Source organism: Canis aureus, chromosome 33 (genome assembly GCF_053574225.1).
Source record: "Canis aureus isolate CA01 chromosome 33, VMU_Caureus_v.1.0, whole genome shotgun sequence".
Classification (NCBI taxonomy): domain Eukaryota; kingdom Metazoa; phylum Chordata; class Mammalia; order Carnivora; family Canidae; genus Canis; species Canis aureus.
In genome coordinates, this window is record NC_135643.1 from 5,595,767 (window position 1) to 5,619,826 (window position 24,060).

General features: G+C 36.2%; 1 protein-coding gene across 3 annotated transcripts in view; it reads right to left on the bottom strand.

Annotated features, from left to right (window-relative positions):
* Positions 1–24,060, bottom strand: part of PRKG2 (protein kinase cGMP-dependent 2) — a 99,846-nt gene that overhangs the window by 48,291 nt on the left and 27,495 nt on the right. For all 3 annotated transcript variants that reach the window (XM_077882660.1, XM_077882659.1, XM_077882661.1), the window contains exons 3-6: positions 16,082–16,248; positions 11,760–11,873; positions 10,180–10,285; positions 6,877–6,940 (exon numbers count right to left, since the gene is read on the bottom strand). In XM_077882660.1, coding sequence (XP_077738786.1) covers positions 6,877–6,940; positions 10,180–10,285; positions 11,760–11,873; positions 16,082–16,248 — 451 coding nt within the window. The remainder of the gene's footprint in view (positions 1–6,876; positions 6,941–10,179; positions 10,286–11,759; positions 11,874–16,081; positions 16,249–24,060) is intronic.

A 24,060-nucleotide genomic window follows, 5' to 3' on the forward strand; every position in this document is an offset into this window, starting at 1 on the left:
GAATTTTTCACATGTAAATTATGTTTTTCAGTGTAGGCTTATCCTTATCCACTTATTTCTTTGTTTTCTTCACATATGTGCAATGTCATCAGAGAATTCTTGGGCAGGGCAAAATAATTCATCCATTTGTCAGATCAAACAAACAATTCAGTCTCTTAGGAAACAAAAGATGGATTAAACCGTTCACCTCTATGTCACTTTAACATTGTCTCAAAGTCACAGAACTAAAATGGATCTCTTAATTATTTATATAAACAAAAATGGGCCTGTTTGATTTATTTAAAAAGGCATTTTTAAAAATATTTTTATTAATTCATGAGAGATACAGAGAGAGAGGCAGAGACACAGGCAGAGGGAGAAGCAGGCTCCATGCAGGGAGCCCGATGTGGGACTCCAGGTCTCCAGGATCATGCCCTGGGCTGAAGGCAGGCGCTAAACTGCTGAGCCACCCAGGCTGCCCTAAAAAGGCATAATTAACAATATAATAGCTCTCTCTTTTTCTTCTAGATTCGAAAATAAAATCCAAACAAAAGTACTTTTGGGTCTGCTGTATTTCAATATCCTTTTTGGTCATTTACTCCTAAAACCTATGTACATTTTTGAAATAAATATTACTCCTAATATGAATAAACATACCTTTTATTTACATAGCCCTATGTACATTTTATAAGACATTTCAACATTTCATGGAAAGGAGCAAAACATCTTAGGAGGAAAAGTACTCTGAAGCCAAACACATCTAGATTCAAATCCCAATTCTACTTTGAATTTCACATCCATCAACCCAAAAAGTTCAAATAAGCACATTTACCTTCAGAGATTTAGAGAAGTACATTAGTTTTCTATTGCTGCTGTAACAAATAACCACGCATTTCTTAGTGGCTTCTAACAACATCCATTTATTATCTCACAGTTTCCATGTGCCAAAGAGTCCAGGCACAGCATGGCTCACCTGGATTTTTCTGTATAAGGATCTCTCAAGACTAACTCAAAGTAACAGGCTGTGTTCCTTTCTGAAGGCTCTGAAGGAAAATCACTTTCAAGTTTAATCAGGTTGTTGGAAGAATTCAGTTTCTTGAGGTTACAGGATAAGGTCTCCTTTCCATGCTGGCTGCCAGCCCCTTTGTTCCTATAGACCTCTCTTAAGTCCTTGCACAGAGCCCCCTGTGCTTCATAACCAGCAATGGCTAATCGAATTCTTCTTGGACTTGAAATCTCTCGGACTTCCACTTCTGCTGCATCTCTCTGATGCCAGCCAGAGAAAATTCTCTGCTTTTAAGGGCTCATGTAATTATATTCATCCCACCCAGATAATCTGAAACAATCTCCTTATTTTAAGGTCCTGAATCTTAATTACATCTTCCCAGTCTCTTTTACCACTTAACATAACATATTCACACATTCCAGGCACTAGGATCTGGGACTCCCCCCCAAAATGTTCTGCTTACCACAATAAACCAACTCATGACCATTTTTTGATGTGTGAAAAGTACCTGAAACATAGTAAATACTCAATTAATGATTGCCATGTTAAGGAGGAAGATGATAATGGTTTGCATAGCTGTTACTTAAACCTTCTGGACCTCAGTTTACTTTTCCATAGAATTAAAATGGCATGACCTACCACACCTAATGCTGAGATAATGTATCTAAAGCATCTGATAGCACATTTGATAAACACTAAGCACCTGGTACCTCTTAATTCCTGTCAAAGGGCCTGAGAGCTGGCCATCAAAGCCTTCTACAATATATCTGGCTGTTCAGCTAACTACATGCCCCAGCCTCCCTGTTAGCTATAGCATGTGATTAACTTCCTGTTAAAAGAACCTTAGCAGAAGTGATGTGTGCCGCCTCTGGGCCAGGTCCATAAGTAAGCCATTTCAGGCACGTGTCTTCATAGAGAGATCTTGGGAAGGGGATCATATACCCCCTGACTTGAGTTCCTTCTGTGTAGCCACCAGGGACTATCCTCATGGACTGTTATGTGAGCAACGGACAAACCTCTACTTTATTTGGAAAATGATATTTGAGTTTCTTGAATCCTGGTTTGCTTACTCCAGCTCTATTCAGCCTCGTCTTAGCTTTATCACAGACTGTCGCCACACACAAGCTCAATTTCACAGTTGAGATGATCATGAGCCTCGGTGTCTGAGTAAGTGACCACACTCCATGGTTTGGCATTTTCATGATGCAGCTACTGTTCAATTCTCTTTAACTGGGACTACTGGTGTCAAGTTAGATGTCCCCATTTCAGACAGTCTGCTCTATAATGTCTCCTGTTCCCACCCCTATCTCACTCCCCACTACCCACATGGAACAGAAGAGACATGGAGAATTTCTAAAGTGCTGGTAGACTGTTCTTCAGCTATTATAAAGCCTCTGGTGTGCGCAGATGTGTGGCTTTAATTCCTGCCAGTCAGAGAAGCTAAGGCGAAGCTTGAAAGGGAATACTGAGAAAGAGCCTTATTGTTTCTTAAGGGGCAACCTTCCTAGTGGTATTTTTCCTAGGGATGGCTCTTTGTCACTCAAAACCATGGGAGGAAGATAAATAATACCTCCCAGTGTGTTGACAGTAACTTCATAGATCAGAAAAGGCTGTGGATGTAGGTCAGACCAAAAATATATGGTGGTAAGTACTGGCTATGATGCCAGACTGGCCAGTATTTGTCAACTGGGGAGTGCAGCCAGTCTAGCCAGGGTGGTCTCCAACACCAAAAAGAGAAATGCAAACAGTGTGGTTATTGTCCTGTGGTTATGCTGCAAAGGGGTCCCTTATAGGACCAAGAAGCCATAGACCCTGTCCTCTGGAGCCATGATTTTCAAGCATTTTTTACTCTGACTTACAGTAAAAAAATACATTTTAGGTGTACACCCATATATACATATGTGAGCATGCATACATAGAAACATTTACATAAAATTGAAATATATTTAAATCATATTTATACTTACTACTGATATTTTTTTAAATGTTCCTCCAAATTAATTTCCTGATCTACTAATGAGCTGTGACCCAGAGTCTGAAAAAGATATTTTTAAAGAAGACATGTAGAAACCCTGAGAGTAGTTACTTAGCATATAGCAAGAGGTAAAAATAAGGAAATCAATCCCAGGGCAGACTAAGCGGTAGAGGTCAGAAGAAAACTATACACAGCACAGCAGTAGCTAAAGATGCGAAGAGAGGGATCCCTGGGTGGCGCAGCGGTTTGGCGCCTGCCTTTGGCCCAGGGCGCGATCCTGGAAACCCGGGATCGAGTCCCACGTCGGGCTCCCGGTGCATGGAGCCTGCTTCTCCCTCTGCTTATGTCTCTGCCTCTCTCTCTCTCTCTCTGTGACTATCATAAATAAATAAAAATTAAAAAAAAAATAAAGATGCGAAGAGTTTTTTGCTATAAAGAAAATGCTCATTCAGTGATATCTAGAAAATGCTAAAGCCTAAATGCCTATAATAATATGTATAAAACCAGAAGAAAAACCCAAAGTGATGGAGAACCAAGACCAAGAAGCAAGCCTATAGCTTCGTTAGTCTTTAGCATGTGGCTAGAAATCTTCATCACAGGGAAGTATTGATGATACACAATCAGACGCATGATACACACACACACACACACACACACACACACATTCTGCATCATGTAACTATGTACCCAAGTTGGTTGTTTAAAAAAGTGTATACAGTTATTTGGGTTCTCACCAACAATTTTTTTTTTTTTTTTTTGCCCAAGTATGATAGTTAAAATACCTTAGATATTTTAAAGCAAATACATTTGGATCAGGTGGACCCTTATCAACCATTCAGGCGAAATTTAGTACCTGTTGCTTATTTCCAAGGAACTAGAGCCTACAAAATGAAAACCCACAGAAATTCCTCTCACCTGAGTGAGCCAACTATCTAGAATTCTGTAACGAAACGTTGAAGGAGCCTGTAGGTATCTGGCCGACATGCCCTTATTTTGTAGATGAGGAAACTCTACTGCCTACCATTATTAATTGACAGCTGTTACTGACAGAAGCTTGACCATAAACACTAATCTCCACACTTTGGACTAGTGAACTTTCTATGACACTCAGCTGCCCCACCTTTAGCTAACTGGTCCATAAACAGACAAAATCCACAGTTATCTCAACTTTCTTATGACTCTGGATGTAATCATTAAAATAAGAAAACCCTCTGGTTTATGCAGGTGTTAGCAGGAACTAAAAGAATGAAAATTAGATTTTTAAAAAACTACGAATATTGGAAAATCACTGAATAAAGAGATAGACTATGGCAAACTCTAAATACAGGTATTCTATTCATGACTTTAAAGTAGTGCTCTCAAACTTTAATAAGCATAAGAATCACATAAATTGTTGAAGTGAGCATTTCTGGGCCAATACCCGGAGTTTCTGATTCAGTAAATGCAAGGTAGTACCCGGGAATCCACCTTTCAAGCAGCATCACGGGTGATGTGGGTAAGGGCAATAATATTCCACGTGACCCCACCTCAGCCTACTACTACTATACCTCCAGTTTCATGAAAGATGTCACATCAGAGTCACAGTGCAGAGGGCCACTGGATCACATATCAAAGCTCTCTAACAAAAGTAAGGTGACATTTTGATCAACCACAATCAAATCCCATGCTTCTTGTGTGAACAGAAACTCCTTCCACTTTGTGCTCCTTACTGCACAATCGCCAGGTGCAGAATTCACGTTATCATTTTCATCACCATTAACACCAGCACTGCATTCGGAATCTGTATCACACCTCATGATGTTCACTAGTTACCTCTTGAATGCATTGGTACTGTTTTCTCATCAGAACACAAGTTGAGGCTTAAAGGTGATGCCTACTTCTAGAATTGAATGAGTGATTTAAGCTAAAGCAAGAAACGCTCCCGGGATACTGGAAAATCGGAGCCATTTATCTAAATGTGCAGTGGTCAAAGTCTTCACAAACACTTCAGATCAACTGCTTGGTGATGGGATATTCCGATATCCCTTCCCTGTCCCCACACAAAAATTAAAAACCTCCCAAATCAATTCCTAAACAGCATGCCAGATTCAGCTTGTTTTTTGTTTTTTTTTTGTTTTGTTTTTCAAAGATTATGGGACAGCTGGTCCTGGAACTCAGCAGGCGTCCTGTTATAACTCCAATGCATTAGTGATTGGCTGTTGTCAGGAGCCTGTTGATGGGTCATTAGTCCAAGCTATGCTGGTAAATTATGTGCTTTTCTTAACGCTAAATAGATCCCATTACTCCCTTGCTAATCACTTTAGCATTTGAGAATTTTTACACACTATAGAGACACATTTGTTTGCCAGGTATGAATAAAGGGACCTTTATAAATTGTGCTGCTGTCTGCAAATGCTGAGATATAATAAAGCCTTTCTAGGGTGTTTTAAAAGATGAAAACTTTCAAACTCAAATTGTGTGTTAATTAATACTGGATTTGCACCCTCATATATATATTCTGTAGCTGTTGCCTGTGGCTGCAATAAATGTCTAATTTACCATTTATTTTTAATGATACTAAATTTTAATATTTGCTGTTAGCATGGAATTCCCCTCTGGTGAATCTACTCTATTAGTATTATATTAAAAACAGATTTCCTCAGTTAAAAAAAAATATAGGGCTACTCCAGCTTTAACACACACTCTCAGAAATTAGGATGAATTATTAATTTGTAACATCTGTGGTTGGGTTATGTTACACTGGGAAAATCCCAGGAGATGCGGGGCAAGCAGTCCTCTTGAAAATGACTTCATATCTCTATACTCTGGGGACACAAGGCCAGGCACTGTGTCATCAGGGCCTGTCCTTGATAAACTGCTGGACAGTTTCCATGAATTGTAAATGGAAACATTACTGGTGTCACTTACTCTTAAGGATAAAATGGTCAGTGCTCCCTTCTCAACAGATATTAGTTTACATTGTATATTGTGATTGACAGAGGTATGAATCTGTCAACAATCAGTCTTGTAGAGATTTTTACAGCTTCCACTGAGAACAGCTTTATAAAAGCTTCAAGTCAGCATGTCAGACTTGAAAGAAGTCAGACTTCTTTACTAATCCTTACCTCCTTTTACATTCTGTAAAAGCCCATTCTGGTTTCAACGAAATTGACACCCCCCCCCCAAAAAAAAATCAGAGAGAAATTATTTGCTTTGAATTTTATTCTCTGAAATCTGAAGAGGTTTTCATATAATGCATATCACTAGAATCCAAGGTACATGTTATAAAAGCTTTATTCACAAAAAGACTTGACTAGCCTTGGACTAGAACCAACCATCTGGATGATGCCTCATATGAGGTTTTTTTTTTTATATGAGTTTTTGAACACATTCCAATACACTGTTTTCCCCTAGATATTAAAATAGGTAAAGTGCTCCTTAAATGCAAGGGTTTTTAAATGTCTTTTCATGGTGTTGAATTTTAAAGTATGGAGCTGTTTCATAGCCTGATTCAGGGGGCTATTCCCAAAAGCTCCAATGTATCCTTCTCTACTCCATTACCTAATTAAGCATCACTGACTGCTTTATACTGGAAAACTCTACATGGGATTGTGATGTTAACTGCAGAAAATCAAATGCCTCTCCAGTAAGGCAGATTAGTTTTATAAAATGTACTAAAAAGATTAAAGTTTGTAAATCAAATGTCACTTTACACATGCAAGTCCAATTTCCTTTTATAAATTCCAGAACAGTCACCTAAACCTATCCCAGCCTCTCAGTTCCCTATGTGGTGGTCCAAGGTTTTTCACAAAAAGGCTCCTGGACTCAATAGCCTAGCAACCTACCATCTTTTCCTTGTCATTCATTTAAAATGCTAATAACAACTAGATTCTATGGTCTTCTAATGAAATGTATTTTTTCCTTTAAATTTTCTTACCACTTCCAAGCAGTCAATGATCTTGGTTAATTTATCTTCAGGTAAATTCTTCAGCAAGGATACACTTCAAAATTAAAAAGAAACCCTTAGTTATCTTACTGAATTAAACTATAAATATGCACCTATATGTAGTTCAAAAAATTTTACCCACATCTAAAAAAAATATGATGCACTTTAATTTTTCCAAAGTAAACCTCCAAAATATATCACACATAAATAACTGAATTTTAGATACAATGAAATTATATAACCACATGTAATCACAGTTATGTATCATAGGCAAATAAATAAATATAGTAAGATATCATAAAGAGAAAAAAAATTTTGTCTGTTTGAGGGAAAAAAGCCATTTCATATTTGTTGTTGGTTTTCAGAGTGAATCACATCCAGAAATTTGTTTCCCTCCACATCTCAGTTCTCTTTTATTAATATGAGTGAGGAGCTCTGCTTCCAGAGGAGGATCAGATTTTCATCTAAATCCTTGTAATTAAGTAAAGGCTGAATTCAGGGGGGAATATAAGAATTAGCATGGAAATGATCTTTGATTATTAGTCATACTGTACAGTCTCAAAATTAATGGTAACCAGGGGCATGTAACTGGAATGTTTTTACAGATAATATGCAGAGAATGAAATAGAATACTGGAAGTTATTATTTGAAAAAAAAATCAGGGGTGCCTGGGTGGCTCAGTAGGTTAACTATCTGCCTTGGGTTCAGGTCATTGGGCCTCACGTTATTGGGCTCCCTGCTCAGTGGAGAGTCTGCTTCTCCCTCTCCCTTTGACCCTCCCACTCCTGTGTTCACACTCTCTCTCTCTCTCTCTCTCCCAAATAAATAAATGAAATCTTTTTTTAAAATCAGAAATTCCACTCAGTATGATTAGCCAGCCAAATGATTAAATTCTTTTAGAGAAATTTCTCTTTGACTTTATCCATTTTTACTCATGACTGTTCATATATTATCTGTAAGATAAATACTTCTTTACTTACCTATCTAAAATTTGACATCTCTAAGGGAAAAATGATGCTGCTCTAAAAATACATAACTGGATCTAATTTTTGAAAAGCTAGCTCTAGATGGACCCTTGCATGTGTGCACAAGGAGGCACATAGCCAGGAGATGTGGATAGAATGTTCATATCAGAATTGTTTGTAATTGCAAAACACTAGAACACACCCCACTTGGAGAACAGATAAACACACTGTAGTAGACTCAGATAAGTAAATTCTACAACAGGAGAAATGGCTAAACCAACCAGATGGATGAAACAGAAAAACGTAATGATATTGAATAAAAAACTGAGTTACAAAAATAACACTGTTTTTTTTTTCTTTTTAAGTTCAAAAAGAGGTAAAATCATGCTATAGGCAAGGTGATAAGGAATACCAGGATGATTACTAAACTTCAGAATACCGACCACCCCCAAGAAGAGACATGTAGGAAGCTGAGAAATGAATGGGGAGCATGTGAAAACAACAATTAATGTTGCTAATGTTCTAGTTCCTAGGTTGGGCAGAAAGTAGCTTAATGACGCTACAATAGCATTTTGTTATTATGTTTTATAGCTTACATATGCACTATATACCTTTTGTACATATATTACATACTTTATAATAAAAAGATGTACATGGGAAAAGAAAGAGCTTACTGTATATTATGAAACCAAATGAAATGTCTTTCTGTAATCTACCTTTATATGAATGGAAAGGTAAAAGGTAACCAGAACTTGTCATTGATTAACATACACTCATTGTGAAAGTTCTGCTTCTGGTCCAAACTGGGATCTATAAAGTTAATGAAAAGTCTCTCCTGTAAATCTATCACCCCGGAAGATTAATGAGGAAATTGATATGAGGAAAAATCTTTAATCTGTTTCCCTTTCATAAAGAGATAAGGTTTATTTGGATGGCCACTGAACACAATGTTTAGGGCCCAGCAATAAGTATTTGTTAAATGAATTCATGAATGAGATAACAAAAGGAAGAAATAAGGAAGAAGGTTTATGTACTAGTAATTTCTCTGAATTCCTTCTACTAAGAACACCCTAGACTCCAAGGGAACAAAATGCCACGCCTAGTGGCTCAAGTTTTATCTCACACATTCAAAGGCAACTCACAAGCACTGGTAGATTTATTTATCCCTTCTTGGACAATTGCATGAGTGTAGTTCATTAGCTTTCAGTGCTGACCTGTGTTGCTCGGTTGTTGGAGTTTAGGTTACCTAGACTCGACAGACTCCACAACATGTCAGCTGAAGTGCTGGTTGGCATTTAGGTAAGGCACTTGCTTATCACTACTGCAGTTCTTTGCCGAGAGTCTGTGTTATCTCTGGGAGGGTAAATCAGAGTCTACAGAAGAACTCTTAACACCTACAATGTTCTACTGATTAACAATACATTTATTCACTATTTATTGAGTCCTTAGTGTATATGAGACATTGTACAGCTCCAAAATCATTGACTTTGCAGGCTAGTTATCCAACATAAAAATCACTATAATTAAAAAGAGCTTACAATTTATTATTATTATTATTATTATCACTTACCATAGGTAACATTTCATTATAGTATGTACTACAGCTTTAGAGATTGCCAAAACTCCCACAAAGAAACACAGAAATAGTTTAAATAAAGAACTTAGGTTCTCCAGAAAAAATCTTTTTATATTCATAACTGGCTTTTTCAGTGAGACAGGTATTTGTTTCTCTATGAATTGATGCATACAAATTTTGGGGGATATGGAATAGCTCACAAAATGTGTTCCAAGGATCTGTGTCATCATGACAAGCATATTAACATTTCTGGCAAGTTAATTTGCTACAAATAATATTAATTTGGAAAATGACGTGGCTATATAAATGAGAAAAAATGTCTCGGGTAAAGCAATTTAAGGCAGTAAAATAAATTAATTTTAATCTTATTCTAACCAAGGCATTATTAGGAAGATTATCTTTTGCTACACACTTTCAAGTTACAGGATGTCTTTCAAAGTCAACTGAGCAGCCCAGGTGAACATTTTAGGATTTTTTTTGTATATTTTTCTATACTATATTCAATGACTCTATCAATACAAGGGCAAAATTAGTGAAAGGCATAAATCAGTGTGCAAGGCTAATGGAAATTAAATATAATTTTCCTACATAGTTACATTTACTGCAAGGGAATACTTTTGTTCCTGTGGTTTAGTCATGTGGAAAATGCTTAAATGAGAAAAGCTGTAATAAAATAATTATTGTGATAAACCCAACATATCTACAATAAGGCTACACCATCTTCTATTCTTTCCACCAATGGGTTATTCTTACCTTCTGAGGAAGTTTCTGTACTGTTCATCTCTAGCTTGAGCTGTCCTTCTCATTATGTTCTGGAATACCTCTCGATCTAGTGCCCAAGTCTTAACATTGGTAAGAGCTTTAGAAAAATCAAGAAAATAATAAAATATTGTTTAGCCCCACATTAAGAAAACATTCCAAAATGTTAATCAATAAATTTTTCATATATTCTCATAAAATGATATTTCTTAGAAAATGCATTATTTAACATGCAAATGGGAGGAAGTAGTGACATAACTAGTGGGTAGTTTTATAAAATCATCTTTGGCTTTGAAATGAACCATGATTTGGAAGTGAGTAGCAAAAGATTTCCTTTCTAATTATGTTTTGCTTAGGATGATATCAAAATTAGTTTGCAATTCCTAATTACATACCACATCATCAGGATGTATTTCAGATTTGTGCTGTGATACAAGAGAAAACCAGCCAGCTTGTAGCTACATAAGAGTGAAGAATTCACAAGTTGATAATTGGAAGTTAAAGATCTCTGAGTGGATGAGTATGTTTTTATATCTTTTTATGTTGTTCAGACATTGTAGCTAATGAGAGCCAATATATTTTAAGGATCTCTATGGTTACTTTTGTATAAAGTGCATACAAATCATTTTCATAGAGATTATGCAAGACAGTTTTTGAGACAATTTTTTATAGGAAAGACATGGAAAGCAAGAATAAAATCTAAAAAGGAAGAAGAGCAGAAGTAGCAGCTCAAAAAATCTAGATGAAATTACAATTGTAATTAAAAAAGAAACAAAGAAGTAATGAGAGCCTATAAAATAAATCAAAATCCAAAGCTTTGGTTTACTAAACTTTAGAGTGAATTAGATTTATCTTGACATTCTTGATAAAAACATAGATGCCTAGGCTCCATTGCCAAAGATTCTAATTTGGGTTTGGAATGAAGCCCCAGAATCTGCATTTTTATCAAATCCTGCAGCAATTCTGAGATGCTTAAGCCAGTCCTAAACACTGAGAAACACAGCTAATTAATTCTGCCCAAGATTACCATGAATAAAGTCAATAAAAATAGGAACCCTTAAACTAACCCCAAAAGTCACTTATGAAAGCTCTCATCAATTAATTCAATCCCTTTTGATATTTATATATCTTCCTTGGCTTCATTAATTTTTCTGGTTTATAATATGATCAGAACATCATGGAGAATGAAAAGCAAACATTAAAAAAAAAAAAAAAAAAAAAAAGAAAAGCAAACATTCTGGATAAGCCAAACACAGATGTTTTCACAGTAAAATTAAAAAAAAAAGTGAAGTGGCAATTAAAGCAAATATTGGAATAATTCAAGAATATAAAGCTATTTTCATATTTTATATGCAGGTATCTGCATATAAAAGGTTCTCTTAAAAAAAAAAGGTTCTCTTAAGTTGAATTGTTTAGATAAGCGCTTTCAATATAAATCCTGTAAGCACAGTATTTCCATTAACAACAGCCTGCGGGGCACAATGAGAGACAAAGATACTCAGCAGGCAATAATGACTGACATCTTCATAAAGATTGGGTAACAATTCAAAAGTATAGCATTTCACTCCCATTACCTTTCACGGAGGCAGTTCTTGTACAGTTGTATAAAATGGCTAGTTCCCCAAACGTAGTCCACAAAGGGATGGATGATAGTAATTTCTCCCCTTGGAATACCTCTAGTCGGCCCTCTATCAATCAGAATTAAAAAAAAAAAAAAAAAAACCCACAATCAGAATCCATCTGGATTCCATAAGTCACAAAAATAAGACAATCAGAAAGTATACAAAGCATAACAGCAACATACCTTATGATTCTCATTATAATACTGTGGTCCAGGGTGAAATCATTTACTCATTATTAGCTAATTACCTTGAAAGAAAGAGTTACCTACCCTGCCTGTTAGTGTCAGCTTTTGTTAATATTATTATCATTGTTACCAAGTTCTTCCCCTGAAGCAGTGGATGCCAAGTCTTGTATTTAAAATTCATTCTACCCCATGAAAATGTAGCATATAAAACTATTTCTCTTGTCCAAGGAACACAATAATCACTGTATGCCTTGAAAACACAGCAGAGCCATTCACATTAACAGAAAGACTAATTTGTCATAACTGAGAAATACATTGGCCCTGGAGTCCGACTGCCTGGCTCTGACCAATCATTGGCTATGTAACCTTGGGGAAGTAACTTCACCACGCCTCCACTGTTGTTTAACCACTCAATCATTGAAATGAATTAGTAAATTAAAGTTGCTAAGAAAAGTGCTTGAGAAAAACAGTATCAAGAGAATTAGAAGACAAGCCATAGACTGGGAGAAAATATTTTTGCAAAAAATACATCTGATAAAAGGATGTTTTGCAAAAGATACAAAGAACTCTTACAACTCAACAAAAAGAAAACAATCATTTAAAAATGGGCCAAAGAGCTTAACAGACACTCACTAAAGAAGATAGATGGTAAATAAACATATGAAATGATGCTCCACATCATATGTCATCAGAGAAATGCAAATTAAAGCAACAATTAAGTGACACCACACACCTAGTAGAATGACAAAAATCTGGAACACTGATAACACCAAATGTTAGTGAAGATGTGGAGCAACAGGAACTCTCCTACATCGCTGATGGAAGCACAAAATGGGACAGTCACTTTGGAAGACAGTGTGGCAATTTCTTACAAAATTAAACATGCTCTTACCATACAACGCAGCAACTGCCTTCCTCAGTATTTCCCTAAAGGAGTTCAAAACTCAGATTCACATAAAAACCTGAACACAGATATTTATAGCAGCTTTACTTATAATTGCCAAAACTTAAAAAGCACTAAGATGTCCTTCAATGGACAAATAGATAAACTGTGGTACATCCAGACAATGGAATATTATTCAGCACTTAAAAAGAAATGAGCTATCAAGCCATGAAAAGACAGGAGGAGCCTCAAGTGCATACTACTTAGTGAAATAAGTCAATTTGAAAGGGCTACATACTCTATGATTCCAGCAATATGACATTCTGGAAAAAGGAAAACTATGGAGGAAGAAAAGATTAGTGGTGGCCAGGGATGGGGGCTAGAGGAGATGAACAGGAGGAGCACAGAGAATTTTTAGGGCAGTGAAAATACTCTGCATGGTATTATAATATATGTCGTTATACATTTGCCTAAACCCATAAAAGGTACAACACCCAAAATGAACCCTATGGTAAACTATGGACTTTGATGACATATCAATATAGATTCATCCTTGGTTAGAAAAAAAAAAAAGTACCACTCTGGTAAGTGATGTTGATGACAGTGGAAGCTATGCATGTGTGTGGGCGGGGGGGGGGGGGGGGGGGATAGGGGAGTATGGGAAATCTCAGTATCTCCCTCTCAATTTTGTTACAAACCTAAAACTACTCTAAAAATGTTAAGGCTTATAAAAATGAGAAAGAGTGCCTGACACTAACCTTTATCTAGGTAACAGTTGCAGGAAGGGAAAGATAGCAAGTCAGGCAAAATCCTCACAATTTTTTTGCTCTGGTGATTCCTTTCTCCTTTCCCTTTGAACAAGTAAAACTAAAACTTTACCTAACAAAAGGTCATATGCAAAAAAGACCTACATTCTTAAAGGAAGAAAAATGGTGGGGTTATTCTCTTTCCCTTGAAGAATTATTCTTCCCTTTGCCTAATTCACCGCTAGGCAGCTCTAGGTCATCTCTATTCAGCCATCCACTCACCAAATTGGATTTCAGTATCTGTGTTGTAACAGGAACTGGTCCAATGGCCAGAGAGGCAACATGGACAAAACACAAAAGATACTTACTCTGATAGAACTTACATTATAGTAATAAATAAACTCTGTGTTGGCTCCAAATCCTACAGATATGCAAAATTTAATAATATCTCATTACAACTAAATTCTATACCATCGAAACCACTTAGTGGCACTGTCGAGTTGATATCATGGATCATCGTGCATTTCAAGCTTTTTTTTTTTTTCTAAATGATTATGACTCATGGAACTTGAGCAATACTGAAGATTTATATGGAATATCAAAAGTTTAAGCTAAATACGCTTTTATTATTGACTAGCGTATTGACTAAATACGCTATTATTATTATTATTACATCTTATGTCATAAAGGGGAGATTTTTAATTAATTTTCTCAATCAATTAAATCAGGCAAGTTGGTCCTTCGTTAACACCATAATTAATTTAAATAAGAAATTGTCCAATTTTCATTTCCATGTGAGCTGTAGCCCTGATTTCAATGACTGTATTGATGCTGGCTTCTGCTCTAACTCTTCTCTGCCCTAGCCTTCCATTAGAGTCACTGAAAAGGAACGAGATGGGCTGACATGAGTTTCTCATCCTTGTCTAACAGGTTCTAATGAAATTTGTTGAGTTAATTTTCTACCTTTTCTTGTCAGAATTTCTGATGTTACTGAAGTAGAAGTGAAATGGCCAAGAGAAAAGCTGAAAGAGGGAGAAATTGCTCTAGATCATCTGTCCCTAAAAACTTGAAGGCTGGCTAAATTCAGACTCTAATTCAATTCCTGGGTAGAATAATTACTTTAGAATGACTGTATAATTTTAAGGGTGTCTACAAAGATATTTATGGCAAATAAACACCAATATTTATGAAACTAGTGTGTCTGAAGAATCAAAGTATATGAAAACAACCTTTCATACAATATAAATAGAATAACATATGTTTATTAATTTGTTTGGATATGCAACTTCTGCCCCATACCTAAGGCCCTAAGGAAATAAGAATCCCAAAAGCAGTCTTAGATTGCTAGGAACTAACAGTATAAAATAAAAGGCTATAGCAAATCTTAGTTTACCACCCCATCTGGGTAAACCACTTTAACTTTTTCCCTAAAATCCCAAAAGGTTGGATATTCAGAATTTGACAAAGTGTTCAATAAGCATATGCCCTGTTCAGATAATTTCTTGCTTCTGTATCTAAAATCATTTTTTGAGTACCACTATAAGGCATGCACTTAAGAAACCCTTTTTTGGGATGCCTGGGTGGCTCAGCAGTTTAGCGTCTGCCTTCAGCTCAGAGTGTGATCCTGGAATCCCAGGATCGAGTCCCACATCAGGCTCCCTACATGCAGCCTGCTTCTCCCTCTGCCTATGTCTCTACCTCTCTCTGTGTCCTTCATGAATGAATAAAGTTAAATAAAATTTAAAAATTTAATTAAAAAAAGAAATCCTCTAATTTTTAAAATTTCTCCAGCATATAAACATGTTCCTATAAGCATATATGTAGAAAACCATTTAAATGGTTTTAAAAACACCAGTATTAATCCGAAGGCATTCCACATGATTCATATATTGCTTACATGTACCTAAATTATTTTTTGAAGTCAATCATATATAAACAAAATATTTTACAGAACCACAAAAATAACTTTTCTTTATCACACTACAACAACCTAAAAATGTCAACAGAAGCAGCAGCATTTTGAATAGAAACCCCTTTTTTGCAGTCGTTGAGTAAGTAGCACTGTGATAAATAGCATGGACTCAAGTCAGATTGCCTACATTTGCATTCTACCTCCACCACTTAGGAGCTTTGTGGCTTTTCATAAGTTGCTTAAGTTCTCTGTGACAAAGTCCACGTTAGTAATATGGAGGTAACAGCACTTGCCTAACAGAGTTGGTGAGAAGATGAAATGAAATCTATTAAAGTGTTCAATAGGATGCTTGGCATTTAAGAAGCATTCAGTAAATATTATCACCAGTATGATTATATCAACAATGTTACTATTTCATGAGCTCAGTCTGTTATGTTTTGTACAAACAGAGCAACTGGTTTTGCATTTTTATAAATGTTTGCAACAAATCATAACACAATAGGCAAAATATTTGTTATATGATAAGGAGAAAAATCTGTGAAACCCACCTGCTAGCACAAAGATATGGTTTCCTGGTTCTCCTTGCTTAATAATGTAACTCCCTTGCTGGTAGTTTCTCCCATACATGCATTCCACCATGTCTTTGATCTGCTGAGGATCCAGTCTCTTTAGAAACTGATTTTTATTAAGGGCATCTGTAATGAGCTTCTTCTCACTGGTGTAATAGAAAAGAGATGTTAAGTTACAATAATGAATACCATGTTTTGTTATTTAGATTTACTTCATTTAAATTCCTGATATTACTACCTATATGTGTTTATTTTTTATTTAGTTTTATTTATTTATTTATTTATTTTTAATAAATTAATTTTTATTGGTGTTCAATTTACCAACATACAGAATAACACCCAGTGCTCATCCTGTCAAGTGTCCCCCTCAGTGCCTGTCACCCATTCACCCCCACCCCTGCCCTCTTCCCCTCCCACCACCCCTAGTTCATTTCCCAGAGTTAGGAGTCTTTATGTTCTGTCTCCCTTTCTGATATTTCCCACACATTTCTTCTCCCTTCCCTTATATTTCCTTTCACTATTATTTATATTCCCCAAATGAATGAGAACATACACTGTTTGTCCTCCGATTGACTTACTTCACTCAGCTTTAGTTTTATTTTTTTAAGATTATTTATTTATTTATTCATGAGAGACACATAGAGAGAGGCAAAGACACAGGCAGAGGGAGAAGCAGGCTCCATGAAGGAAGCACGATGTGGGACTCAATCCCAGGACTCCAGGATCATGCCTTGGGCTGAAGGCAGGTGCTAAACCACTGAGCCACCCAGGGATCCTCACCACATGTATATTTTTAACTCTTCTGTCAAGGACAATTTTTTTTTCTAGCCCCACCAACACTGACCCTTAAAACTACCATACTTCACATGTAAAACCTTTGAAAATATTTTTGAATAGTTTTCTGTAACTGGCATTATGTCAATTTTATTATCACTCCTACCTGTCATTGCCACAAATGTAGCATCTCTCAAGATCTCCAGATATATATAAATAATAATATTAGTAACATTAATGGATACATAATTTTTATATGGAAAGAAAATCTGGTTGGTTTGGTAGAAGGTATATTTAAGAAATTACAATGCAGTATTCATTTATTCATGTATTCTTGCATGCATTGGGCCTATAGTACTATTTTATTTAATCTTCACCATTATCCTGAGGGATAATTACTATTCCTACTTTACCAGTACGTAGACTACAAAGTAAGAAGCAATATAATCCCCCTAGGATTTCAATCTAAGTCTGTGAGTCTGAAGAATGTATGGTTTCCATTCTATCTATTGCCTCTTCTGAGTTAAAGTCAGCTCCCTTGGGACTCGCTAGGTTTGCTCAGACACAGAGGGTGATGGTGGTAGACTGGATTTACCTAGGTTTTGACTCTTGGTATGCCTAGACTAGACACAACAGATCTTTCCAATCTCATAATCTATTCATTCCCCAAATCCAAGGCCCTCTTGTTGGTAATCCTAAAAATATTCTGTTTTCTTTTGGAAAAGAAGTAGCTCAAAATAGTTACCCAATCTTCATTACCATAAATTTCAAATGTTTTCATTAACATACTTTATATGTAGATATCACAGAATTATTGAGCTGGCAGAGAAGTGGCCTCGTGGGCTAAAACACAATCTCTGTACAACATATTTGATTTCAGTCAAACAGTGTGATTTCTAAAAATAAGGATTTTTTCCCCTGTATCTTTTTTTTTTTTTTTTTTTTTTTTTTTTTTTTTTTAAATTTTATTTATTTATGATAGTCACAGAGAGAGAGAGAGAGAGAGAGAGAGAGAGAGGCAGAGACACAGGCAGAGGGAGAAGCAGGCTCCATGCACTGGGAGCCCGACGTGGGATTCGATCCCGGGTCTCCAGGATCGCGCCCTGGGCCAAAGGCAGGCGCCAAACTGCTGCGCCACCCAGGGATCCCCCCTGTATCTTTAATTCAAACTCTTTCGCATCACTAGCTTTCCTGTTTCAAAACGTGGTATTTTTCTACACAGAAAGTTCTCAAACATAAACTAGACATCAAGTAAAATTTCACGGAGTTGGATACTTCCTTTGTGACCCTCTCCATCAAATCATTAGGTGTACATGAAGTAAACCGAAGAAATTCCTTCTGCCCTATAGTGAGTCCATCATCCTTAGAGCCACACAAACTCTTTGAGTACTTTGAGAGCTTACTTCCTCCTGCAACTAAGGTATCGCCAAATCTTGTCATTTCTCTTTACAAAATATCACAGGTATCCATTTTATCAAGGATGTCACCCCAATCCAAGAAAAAAAAATTAGGTCTGAACAACGTTAATAGCTTCTTTTTAGCATTTCAGCTTCTAGTCTCTTTCCCCTGTGGTCTATTCTATACTATATTATTAGATTATTCTTGCTAAAAAACTGACTTCATCTGATCTCATTTCCCCCTCATCTGCTAAAGCAAATAATTCCTTCAACTAATATATACCAAGAAATTACTTTGGCTACACGTTCTTCTCAGAGAGCAAACAGTAGAACTATGAACATAATGCCAAAAAATCCTCAGCTTTCATGGGCTTTTCATGCTCTCCTAACATTCCAGCCAGTGTTTCATCAATGCCCACATAGCCTAATTTCCCAAAATATGTTCCAAGTGGTGCTCTTCCTTCATAAGCAAAAGTGTGCTCAGTTGGAATAATTTTGGAAATTGACAATGCATCCTTTGAGAGTTCAAAGAAACCTTGCAGTAAACAAATCTTTTAAATCAATGTTTCGAAACCTCAAAGTCTTTTTTTTTTTTTTTTCAATGTCTTTTTTATTTATTTCTTCTTTTGGCTTAACCTCTCTGAACATTCTGTGGAAGTAGTTTGAAAACTCTTTTGTCCATAGCAGAAAACCAACATCCCACAATCTGGTGTTCACCATCCCGTGACTCCACTGCATCCATCCAGTACTTACTTGCTAAAACAAATCCTTTGCTTCAGATAGGCTGGTATCCTCATGGTCTTCTATGCCCGCCAACTTTATCTTTAGGTTTAGCTAGTTTTCTCCTCCAACTTAACTTAGTTTCTTCTCCTCTCAACTGACTGAATCCTTATAACTCTCCCTTTATGATCTAGTCAACTCTGCCTCGATGCTGTAGCTCACACAGAATCTTTTAAGTCTAGTATAAGCTCCTTAAGTGTTGTATTCATGTCTATTAATTCAACAAATTTTATCAAACATTTACTTAGGACATAAAAATTAATTAAGCATGGCCTCAAAGAGTTCGCAAATCCTTTTAACTTAATTTAGTGTATAACCCTATTAAAATATTCTACTATTAGAAAAGAGTTCTATGACTTCTTCTCCAAACTAGATTATAATTAAAAAAAAAAAAAGATTTTATTTATTTATTTGACAGAAAGAGAGAGAGAAAGAGTACAAGCAGGGAGAGTGGCAGAGAGAGAAGCAGGCTCCCCATGGAGCAGGGAGCCCGACGTGAGGCTTGATTCCAGGACCCTGGGATCATGAACTGAGCTGAAGGCAGATGCTTAACCGACTGAGCCACCCAGTCTAGGCACCTCTAGATTATAAATTCTTAAAGGACTGGGTCTTCTCTTGAATTGTCTTGGAGGCAGCATACAGCAGTGACTGTATGACAAAGAGTATGAACTTTGCCACTCCTATGGTTATTATTGTCCAGATCTTACAGAATAGCCCTCCATACTCACACAATACAATTTCAAAAGCTAAGTAAAGTCTATTTTTACCAATCTTTTTGAAAGCATTAGAGATCTATCAACATGGCAACAGCCTGAAAAGTCATGATCAACAAGAGAATATGTGCTTGACATTCACCTCTACTTTTTCCTTCAGGGTATTTGCTGAGTCATACACAGCACTGAGAAGTTTTGGCAGTCTCAAATGATTAGGAAGACCAAAGTTAATGTTGAAAGCACACCATGAAGGAAGAATCCTGGTAAACACCCAGAATTTCAGATGGGACACCTGTAAGGCTGCAACCTAGGAGTAAACACCAGCCCAAAACAGGCTAGCTCCAAATAGACTGAACACTAACTTCAAAATAAATTCCTATTTTGGTTAAAATGACTTGATCCTAGCCTGACTGCCTGCCACAAGCAAAGGTAAATGTCTTCTGTTGGATGTTCACAAAATCTAGAGACTCAAATTTTCTCTAGAGTTTTTCACTAAAGAGTATCTGGCATGACATCAGGCATACCAAGAGAAAAGACCAAATGACTGAAGACCAAGAGAAAAAAAGACAATAGAAGCAGACCAAATATATCAATAAATTGCTGGTATAAGATATAGACTTTAATATAACCATATCCAAGGAAAACCATACCTAGGACCATCATAGTCAAATGGCTGAAAACCAAATAGAGGCAGAAAAATCTACAATGCAACTAAAAAAGAGACACATTACCTTAAATGAACCAACAACATGACTGACTTACTCCTCAATTGAAAGAACAGAAGCCAGAGACAGTGGGATAGCCCCAAAAAGCTTTAAAATGCCTATTTCCAATATCTTAATCCAGTGAAAACATCTTCAAAAATAAAAGCAAATGAATACCATTTCAAAGTGTCATTCCCCTGGCAACAGACTCATAATAGTGGAGAGCTCCAGACAAACAGAAAATGATCCCAGATGTAAACTAATAGATGTTAGAAGGAAGAAAGAACAATGGAAAAAGTAAATATGTGGATGACTAAAGGAAGCTTATCTTTATAAAAGAGAAATATCAATACATGCTAGATTTTAAAATGTATGATAAATAAAATGTTTGAGAATAATAGCCAAGTTGTGAGGGGGGGAGGGTAGCAGTAAACATAATTTAAGGCCCAGGAAGTAATAAAACTACTAATATATATTATAAATTTAATAAATTAAGGAAGTATGTCATAATTTGGGGTAACCCTTATAAGGTTAGCCAGAGAATGTTTAACCAGAAAGCTAACAGAAAAGAAAATGGAATTATAATACACATTTAATTGATCCTAAAAAATGTCAAGAAAGTAGAGGAAAAGAAATCAAAGGAAAAGAAGAAAACATTAATAAGCAAATATTTGCATTTACACTAAAGATAAACATACTAAATACTGCAATTAAAAGATTGTCAGATTGAAAAATAAAATAAAAAGGAAATACGAAATGTGTGTTACCTATAAGAAGCATTCCTTAAAGTTAAGGATATAGAAAGGCTGCAAATAAGATGGTAGGAAGAGGTATTTATCCTATATAAAAACCAATTATAAAGAAAATGTTTCTTGAGGCAGGAAAGTAGACTTTAATGAAAAGCACATTTCTGGAAATGAGGGATATTTCACTTTGATATGATCAGGAAGATATAGGTATTCTAAATCCATGTGCAATTAACTAGATAGCATCAAATATAAAAACAAAATTAACAAAAATGAAAGAATAAACTAATCCACAATTATTTTGAGAGATTTTAACACATCCCTTTAAGTAACTCACAGAACAAGTGGACAAAAATTAGTCAGAACATAGCTCTAAACAATTGACTATCAAACTTAATTTCTTGACCTCATTGATAGTCTAAAAGGTTACATTTGGGGCACCTGAGTGGCTCAGTCAATTAAGTGTCCAATTCCTGGTTTCAGCTCAGGTCATGATCTTAGGATATGAGACTAAGCCCAGCAATGCGCTCCACACTGGGCATGGAGCCTGCTTTAGCTTGTCTTTTTCCCTCTCCCTCTGTCCCTCCCTACCTCCCCCTCAAAAAGAAAAAGAAAAGATAAGATTGCATTCAACAAATTCAGAATACACATTCTTTTCATGTACACAAAAACCTTCATGAATATTGACCATATGGTGAGCCATAAAGCAAGTCTCAACAATACAAAGTATGTTATTTGAACAGTAGAATTAAGCTAGAAATCAATAATAAAAAATAATAAAAAAATTCTCAAGTGTTTAAGAATTGAGTAACACAATTTTTGAGCAATACATTTACTTTTTTATTTTTTATTTTTATTTCTATGTTTTTTAGAAAGAGGAGAGAGTGAGCATGTGCATGAGCAGAGCAGTGGGAGGGATAAAGGCAGAGGGAGAAGGAGAGAGAGAATCTCAAGCAGGCTCCACACTCAGCGTGGAGCCCAATGCAGGGCTCAATCTCATGACCCTGAGATCATGACCCTCGTGAACCAAAAAGCAAGAGTCAGATGCTTAACCGACTGAGCTACCTAATGGTGCCTCAAGCAATATATTTCTAAATAGCCCACTGATCAATGATTAAATAATAAGGAAAATCAAATCATATTTTGAAATAAGTGATAAAAATGTAACATACTAAAACTTGTGAGGTGTACATAAATCATGCTATGAGAAAAATTTACAGTATTAAATAGATACACTGGAAAAGAGGAAAGGTAAAAGTGAATAACTCAACTGCTAGAAGAAGAAGAGCAGAGTGAGCTCAAAAAAGAAAGAAGGTAAAAAATAAAATGGAAGCAGAAAAATAGTAAAACAGGAAAAAAAGTACAATGATGAGAATCAACACAGCACAAAATAGTTTTTAGAAAGACATAAAACTGAGGAATTATGGCAATACAAGGAGACAAAATAATTAACAATATTAAAAATCAGAAGGGAGACATCTCTATAGATATTACAGATACAGAAAGAAATGAGTAGGCAGGGGCAGCCCAGGTGGCTCAGCGGTTTAGCACCACCTTCGGCTCAGGACGTGATCCTGGGGACCCGGGGTCAAGTCCCACATCGGGCTCCCTGCTTGGCGCCTACTTCTCCCTCTGCCTGTGTCTCTGCCTCTCTCTCTGTCTCCCATGAATGAATGAATGAATGAATGAATGAATAAATAAATAAATAAATAAATAAATAAATAAATAAATAAAATCTTTAAAAAAAAAAGAAAGGAGTGGGCAGAATAACCAAATCCTAAAATTTAGATGAAATTAAAAACTTCCTGGAAAAATACAACAAACCACATCTGACAAAAGAATAAAAAAGTGATTAGCCATTAGGAAAATTAAACAAAAACTATTCCATGCTCATGGATTGGCAGAATTAATACTGTGAAAACGTCAATGTTACCCAGGGCAATTTACACGTTTAATGCAATCCCTATCAAAATACCATGGACTCTCTTTAGAGAGTTAGAACAAATTATTTTAAGATTTGTGTGGAATCAGAAAAGACCCCGAATAGCCAGGGGAATTTTAAAAAAGAAAACCAAATCTGGGGGCATCACAATGCCAGATTTCAGGTTGGACTACAAAGCTGTGGTCATCAAGACAGTGTGGTACTGGCACAAAAACAGACACATAGATCAATGGAACAGAATAGAGAACCCAGAAGTGGACCCTGAACTTTATGGTCAACTAATATTCGATAAAGGAGGAAAGACTATCCATTGGAAGAAGGACAGTCTCTTCAATAAATGGTGCTGGGAAAATTGGACATCCACATGCAGAAGAATGAAACTAGACCACTCTCTTGACACAGACACAAAGATAAACTCAAAATGGATGAAAGATCTAAATGTGAGACAAGAGTCCATCAAAATCCTAGAGGAGAACACAGGCAACACCCTTTTTGAACTCAGCCACAGTAACTTCTTGCAAGATACATCCACGAAGGCAAAAGAAACAAAAGCAAAAATGAACTATTGGGACTTCATCAAGATAAGAAGCTTCTGCACAGCAAAGGATACAGTCAACAAAACTAAAAGACAACCTACAGAATGGGAGAAGATATTTGCAAATGACCTATCAGATAAAGGGCTAGTTTCCAAGATCTATAAAGAACTTATTAAACTCAACACCAAAGAAACAAACAATCCAATCATGAAATGGGCAAAAAATATGAAGAGAAATCTCACAGAGGAAGACATAGACATGGCCAACATGCACATGAGAAAATGCTCCACATCACTTGCCATCAGGGAAATACAAATCAAAACCACAATGAGATCCCACCTCACACCAGTGAGAATGGGGCAAATT